The sequence below is a fragment of the Lactuca virosa genome, chromosome 2, assembly GCF_052849685.1.
Source record: "Lactuca virosa cultivar CGN04683 chromosome 2, Lactuca_virosa_CGN04683_v6, whole genome shotgun sequence".
NCBI classification, from domain to species: domain Eukaryota; kingdom Viridiplantae; phylum Streptophyta; class Magnoliopsida; order Asterales; family Asteraceae; genus Lactuca; species Lactuca virosa.
Genome location: NC_136427.1, coordinates 254,040,750 through 254,048,110, shown reverse-complemented (window position 1 = coordinate 254,048,110; position 7,361 = coordinate 254,040,750). Strand labels below are relative to the sequence as shown.

The following is a 7,361-nucleotide window of genomic DNA, read 5'->3' as shown; positions in this document are numbered from 1 at the left end:
AAAATAAAGAGGTTTTCTTTCTTGTCAAATTCCCCTCTTTTTCGTTTTCTCTCTTACCTTATTTTCACTGTTATTCCGAACCGGCTTTCGATTTCCAGGACAAGGTACGTTCATCTCGATCTCGTTTCTCCGTGATTCTTTTGCTTAATTGAAATGTGCTCAAAATGTATCAGTTGTTAATTTCAAAGTTATCGATAATCCATCTATGAATCTGATGGTTTTTGTTGGTTGATTTCGATATAGTTATTTGACGCTGATCTGCTTTTCACCTGTATCATCTCTCGTTGTTTGTCAATGAATTCATTTATTGTTTCTTATTTTTATTGCTTGATTCGGTGGACGATTATCAGGAGAATTCTAGTCAATCTCGTTTAGATTTTCATTGTTTTTTGGTATTGAAATTTGAATAGTGGTTTCTTGCTGGAAAAGTTAAGTTTTTGAAGCTATTATCATCATCTTCTTCTACTATACTTACCACGTATTGGTATGCACGTCCCAGAAAATCATATAATGGAGAATTTGTCTGATTGGAATAAATCCTAATTCTTAAATCAGTAGACTCACAATTCCACACAGTATTTAAATAACATAGTAAGGAATAAATTGCTTGTAATGCATTCCCTAATCCCTAATTCACTAACATGTATTAGATATATCCACTATCAATCTTTGATTCAGATGCTTTATATTAGATTAAGATCCTTACATTCTGCAACACACTTTTGATACCTCATATCTCCATCTAGGTCAAACACAAGCCACCATGGTTAAAGCCTACTCCCAAGAACACACATACAAGCACCCATGGGAGCGAGTGACATCAGCATCATGGCGCAAATTTGCTGACCCAGAAAACAAACGCATCTTATCTCACATCCTAGAAGTCGATACATTAAACCACAACCTTGATTCCAAATCAGGGAAGCTGTACACAACACGAGCCATCACCATTCATGCTCCTGGCCCATGGTTCCTTCGCAAGATTGTTGGGCAAGATATCTGCCATTGTGTTGAATCAACTGTTGTTGATGCTAAAACTCGATCAATGCAGCTTGCTACCAAGAACATTAGTTTGCAGAAATATGTGGAAGTGGAGGAGAAGATTAGGTATGATCCACACCCTGAGAATCCAAATGAGTGGACAATTTGCAGGCAGGAAACAAGCATTAGGATAAAACCGTTGTCCACTCTGGCATCAATGGCGGAGAAGATAGAACAGAAATGTGTTGAGAAGTTTCAGCAGAATAGTGCTAAGGGTAGGGAGGTGATGGAGAGGATGTGTAAGTATCTGGAAGCTGAATCATCTTCCAGGGGTATCTCTGTCTGATTGTTACTGTAGGGTGTGTTTTTTTTTTTTTTTTTGTGAGACATTTTTGAGGTGTCTGTTGTGTTGAAATAGGAGGAAAATATTAGTAGGAAATATAGCAAGTAATAAATGGACTGTGGTCTTCTAATTATGAGGCACAAAGAGAGAGCTTCCAAAGTTAATTTCTAGTTGGTGGCCTGAGTTTTTACTATTTTCAGCAAGGGTAAAATAGTAATTTTATATGGGTGTAAGGGTGGTGGCCTGAGTTTTTAACAAACCTTATAAGACATAAATCTTTAATTTAACCTATATGATATAACATGGAGATTTATAATGTATTCATTCATTTGAGATATCATTAAAAAATACTCTGAAAGATGAAGAGAAGTAGATATTTTTTTTGGATATAATAAGTAAAATCGAAAAATGGAATGCATCAAAACTGTTTAAATGCATCTATGGAGTTATTTTTGACGATTGTTGATCAAATTCTATGTACCAACTATTGTTCTCCAACATTAGCAAGTCTTTAATTGATGTACTCCTGGGAAATGTCTGAAATAATTATTGTACTCCATATTTTATAAAAAATATTTGAGAAAACAATTTAAAATACTCCATATTTATGTATCAATTTTAAATAGTTTTTCGTTAGTTTTTAGGATATGTTTGGAATTACTTAGTTAACGTGTGTAATAGTTTATTGTGGTTTGGTGTATGGCTAATGGCTGTATGCTAATAAGCATTTTATTGATGTTTACTTGCCGACTTATAAGCGGTATACAGTTAATAAACCATTTATTGATGTTAGGACTTAGGATTGAATAAAAAAATATTTACCGATTTAAGTAATCAGTTTTTGATAATCATTTCATTCTAATAACTTATTTCATTCTAACTACTTATTTAAAAACATTTAATATTTATTTAAAAGTGTTAATTTTATATTGAGGCCAATTTATGCTTTCAACTTCAAAAAATCATATTGATCCTAACCTTTTTTTTGGGATTTCTTTTTTAAAACAACTTATACTTTTTTTTTTTTTAATAAAAGTGCTTATTAAATCATAAGCTATCAAAACAAAATTTGAATATCAAAACAAAATTTTAATATAAGTGCTTGAATTAACTTATCCAGTATGAAAATGGAATAAACTGATAAATTATATTTAATGTTTGGTAAATTTTTACTTATAACTGCAAAATTATCAAAAAAGACATTCTTATATATTATCGTTATATTAGTTTTTTAAGAGTAACAATTTAATTTTATCGTTAATAAACTTATAATCATATTTTTAGACAACAATTCTATCAATAGCAATAAAAAAATTTATAAGACTAATAGTGATATGTAGTATAATATATATAAAGCAAAAAAAAAAGGATTTATAATTCCATTAATAACTTCAATACCATTAACAACTACAATACATATGAATTTTTTAAAGTTTGAAATAAGGGTAAAAACGTAAATTGGCTTTCTATAAGTAATAAAGAATTTGAAATAAGTTAGAAGCTATTGATTTATCAAAAACAATTTATTTAAGTTAATAAACAATTTTTATTTTAGTCCATCCAAACATTTGAAAGTGTATTAATGGTATCAAACCTTAATAAACTAATAAGCATTTTAAATAAGCAATCCAAACCAACCATAATAAGTTAATAAACATTTTAAATAAACGATCCAAATAATCCAAATAAGTATACCAATTTACTTTTACCATATATTTTTTGGTTATTTAAATATATAAATAGAATTTTTTTAAGGATTATAGCATAGTTTATCAATTTATTCTATTTTATATAAGCTAATCTATACATTGTTTTTAAATATCGTTTTGCTAACATTTTAATTTATAAACACTTATCAAAAAACAAAACATTTTTCAAATAAGTAAATGTATTTTAGTCCTATCAAAAGATGCCCCTTTGGTCTTCAACGGATGCATCCCCAACGTTTAAAATGTTACCGTTAACATGCAAATCCCATATTGAACAGACCTGAGTCGACAAAACGCAAACACTATTTTCTGATTTTCTCTGACATCCTTCAGATTGACATTCATCGCTCTGTATCAAATTAAGCAGCTGTGAAAATGGTGTTTACTGGTGCTCTCAGATTGGCATTCATCGCTCTCTTAGTTTTTCTCATCTCCTCAACTGTTGTCTTTGCTCGAGAATTCGAGTTGTCAATGGTGCTGGCGCCGACTCCTGCTCCGCTCCGATGGATGCTGGGTCTGCAGCTACAACAACGATTTCCATGGTTTTTGTCTCCGCTGCTTTCATGCTCAGTGGTATGATCTTCGATTAGTGAATGGGGAGAGTGATGATTATGTAATGTTAATCTCAGTTCAATCTTTTCCATTTCTCCTAATTTTTGGTTAGGGTATATATATATATATATATATATATATATATATATATATATATATATATATATATATATATATATATATATATATATTTATTTTGTAGCTTGACATATTAGTTGGGTTGATGCATAGATGAAGCGGTTGATATATATACTCATTCTTAATTCATAAAATATGAAATATCAAGTTTGGCAAATTCTGGAAAATGAATGAAGTAGATATTTGCCAAAGATCTTGAGATTCATAATACAACTCTTTAATCCAACGATAAGCGTATAGGATTTAAGTGGTTCTTTAAACCAAAAATGAATGAGAAAGGTGAAATTGACAAACATAAATCACACTTATTAAGATGTCAAATTAAAGGGTATTCCAAAAAAAAAGTGAAAGATCGTGTAATATACAATAAGAAAAAAAAAACCGCAATTTCATTAGACAGAAAGTTCAACTTCCATAACAAAGTTATGTTTTAAAGTTCATATTTTCGCTTGAAAGCACGAGTAATTATATTTTCAGCTTTAACATTCTCAAGTGCTACATTTGCAACACTACAAATCAAAGCATCATTCATAAAATCATCGCCTATTTTATTACGAAAATCGGTCTTCAAAAACTTCATTGCAGAAAAACACTGTTTCAACGGTTGCAGTTGCGACGAGCAAAACCAAAGTTAGTTTTAATAATCTATAAACCAAAGGAAAAGAGATGTGTTTTTCAGTTTCCACCAACAAACGAGAGAGGTACGTAATTCCTTCAAGTTGAAAATTTTCTCATCATGGAGCAAAAGCTAATAATAGATATCAAGTTGCCCATTAAGATGCACCATTTCTGAATCGTCAAAATCATGTTTGTGTATATATCACATAGCTTCAACAACTTTGTTTTATCAAAACTAGAAAATGAGTCACAAGGACTCAAAGCCGCCATGTTCTCCATCAATTCCGTGCCAACTTCACTAAATCGATCCCCAAATTCTTGAATTTGCATATCCAAAATTATGTTAAAAATCACAACTTCAAAATGATGTTGATCAATCATATTGGTCCTACACTTTCGTGGGACAACATAATATTCCAACATGTCCACAATTCGATTTCCAATACTATGTTTTTCACAAAAGCACATATCTTATTCCAAATTTGTGGAAACCCATCTTTTCTAAAAGCTAGCAATGTTTTCTTTGTCCCTTTTACTAACGAAGCCGTTTCCAAAATATCTTGATTTTTTTTAAAGATGCTTTGACAAGGTATCCGTGAGGCCTAGAATTTCCAACACCAAGTGTAAAACAAACACGAAATCAAGTGTCTTGAAATATGACAAAATACATTTTGTTTGATTACGGTTAGATAAAGTAGATCCCTCTTTCTTGACATATTTAAGGACCGCAACAACTTCTGCAAAAACAAATTCAACACTTACAATTGTTATATAATGTGAACCCCATCTAGTATCTCCAGCTTAAACAAGAGAAATCTCTTGATTCAACCCTCTTCATGTTTCAGTTTCACCAATACCAATTTCGACTTCAACTCTTTATTTTTGCATCTCTCGTATCATCTATTTTCTCTTACAAGACCCACAAACGATAGTAACCACCAAAGTTATTTGTTCAAATAATTCTTCAACATCCTTAAGTTTTTTGCTACCGTCACAACTACTAATTGAAGTTGGTGTGCAAAACAATGTATACAATGCACATAACTGTTTTTCTTTTAATATCAAAAATTTCAAACCGTTGAATGCACCACTCAGATTACTTGCTCCATCATAACTTTGCCCCCTCACCTATATATTTCAAAAAACTAATAAAAAGATATAAGACATAAAAACAAAATTAATATCGTATTAAAGAAATAAATATTCTATGATTTCTCACCCGAGCCATACTCAAGTTGTTGTTGGTAAATACGATATCGATGGCGGCTTTAAGAGTAAAAAAAGATGTATGCAACACGTGAACAACTCTGATAAATCTTTCTTTTACGATCCCAAGTCTATCAGCATATCTCAAAAAGCCATTTGTTCTTTTTTGGAAACATCACTAGACTCATCAACTAATATACCGGACACATCTTTACCAATTTTACCACAAATAGACTTGATTATCTCTTTTGAAAAGCAATTGACAACATCTTTTTGAATCGTCGGAGAAGTCAAATTTTCATTTTTTGGAGCATTTTCTAAAGTAACATTAAAAATCTTCTCATTATCTTCTCTAATCAAAGATAAGATTTCAATAAAAAGTCCTTTATTATTAGACTTTTCCGTCTCATCATGTCCACGAAATGGTAATGTATTTTTCAATAAAAATCTACAACTACGAATTGTAGCACGTAATCGAATTTCATAATTACTTTGCTCAAGTTTCGTTTGCTTATGAAAGACTTCACTAATAGATTGGTCTTTTCTCATAGCAAATCACCTTGTTCCCCTACCATGTCTCCAAACAAGTAGCAACAAAAACAATATGCCTTCTTTTTTTAATGTTATACTCTAACCATGGATAATCAGTAAACCATTCCACAACAAAGCGTCTTGGCTTCTTACCAATTAACATAAATTCAAAATTATGCCCATTTGGTTGACAAGGTCTTTTAATCAAATATGACATCCTTATTTCATCCCTTTGATTAGGATTATAAGATGTAATCTTTGCCCTATCCCCCGGTTCCGAAGGAAGATCATTCAAATCAAAAGATTGTGTCACTTTTGGTTTTTGAGTAGGTTCATTAGATTGTGGTTCTTGTGAATTTGGAGTAGGTTCATTAGCTTGTGGTTCTTATGGTTTTGGAGTAGGTTCATTAGATTGTGGTTCTTATGTACTTTCATTAGCCCTATTTTTTTGGAAGTTCCTTCACCATTGTTGTCTCCAACATCTAGTTGTCTTTTGAAAAATTTGTTAATAGCAACCTACAACCAAAATATATCAACTATAAATTTGATTTCAAGTTTCAACAACAAATAACAACCTACAATCAAATTATCAAAATATATCAACCATAAACTTGATTTCGAGTTTCAACAACAAATAGCATTAAGCAACCTACAATCAAATTATCAAAATATATGATATATCAACTATAAACTTGATTTCAAGTTTCAACAACAAATAGCAATCTACAATCAAAAAATCAAAATATATCAACTATAAACTTGATTTCAAGTTTCAACAGCAAATAATCACTAATTATTAACCCTAAGTCCCTAATCTAACAATCCTAATTGGTAATTTCTAATTTTTCAACACAGTACGAAAAAAATGAATTTCAATTAACCTAACAATAAATAATAGGATTGAGTTTTTTTATACTTGTTTCATTGTCCACTTTGATCACTAATCACTCACCACCGGAGAATTTCTCCTAAAAACCCACGACAGTAGGCAAATCGCCAACAGAAAAAAGGAAGGCAACAACGTGCATGAGTCTCAGGGGAGTCCGGAGAATTCGATCACAAATCGTCGATTGTTTTGCTAAATGATTTCCGATTTTTCACAATTGCCAATTGGGCTAAATTTTGTATTTCATTAAACTAATTTTGTGTTTTCTCTTGTGATACAACTTAAAACAATTAGACTTGTTTTAGATTTTACAATACAAATTGGTCGTGAAGTTCATCAAATGAAACATAAAGTCGGTCCTGAACGATCTATTGAAGGAGGAAGTGCACCTACGACA

General features: G+C 31.0%; 2 protein-coding genes across 2 annotated transcripts; one reads left to right on the top strand and one right to left on the bottom strand.

Moving 5' to 3' along the window:
* LOC145160781 (MSF1-like family protein) lies at positions 1–1,488 on the top strand. The gene is made up of 2 exons (XM_079080107.1): positions 1–104; positions 747–1,488. Exon 2 carries the CDS (start codon positions 764–766, stop codon positions 1,325–1,327), a length of 564 nt encoding a protein of 187 aa, XP_078936233.1. The 5' UTR covers positions 1–104; positions 747–763; the 3' UTR covers positions 1,328–1,488.
* Positions 1,489–4,153: 2,665 nt separating this feature from the next.
* Positions 4,154–6,096, bottom strand: LOC145158409 (uncharacterized). Its single transcript, XM_079077314.1, has 5 exons — positions 5,748–6,096; positions 5,561–5,607; positions 5,375–5,469; positions 4,508–4,786; positions 4,154–4,232 (listed from the first exon to the last, which is right to left on the bottom strand). Exons 1-5 carry the CDS (start codon positions 6,094–6,096, stop codon positions 4,154–4,156), a joined length of 849 nt encoding a protein of 282 aa, XP_078933440.1.
* Positions 6,097–7,361: the final 1,265 nt, after the last annotated feature.

Bases quoted from the DNA above. Each gene is read 5' to 3' on its own strand.
- LOC145160781 (XM_079080107.1), top strand. From the start codon at position 764: ATGGTTAAAGCCTACTCCCAAGAACACACATACAAGCACCCATGGGAG.
- LOC145158409 (XM_079077314.1), bottom strand. From the start codon at position 6,096: ATGAGAAAAGACCAATCTATTAGTGAAGTCTTTCATAAGCAAACGAAA. The intron at 4,787-5,374 runs GTATACATTGTT...TGAAAAACATAG, and splicing joins GAAAAACAGTTATGTGCATT to TATTGGAAATCGAATTGTGG. The intron at 4,233-4,507 runs GTGCATCTTAAT...TTTGATTTGTAG, and splicing joins ATTTTGACGATTCAGAAATG to TGTTGCAAATGTAGCACTTG.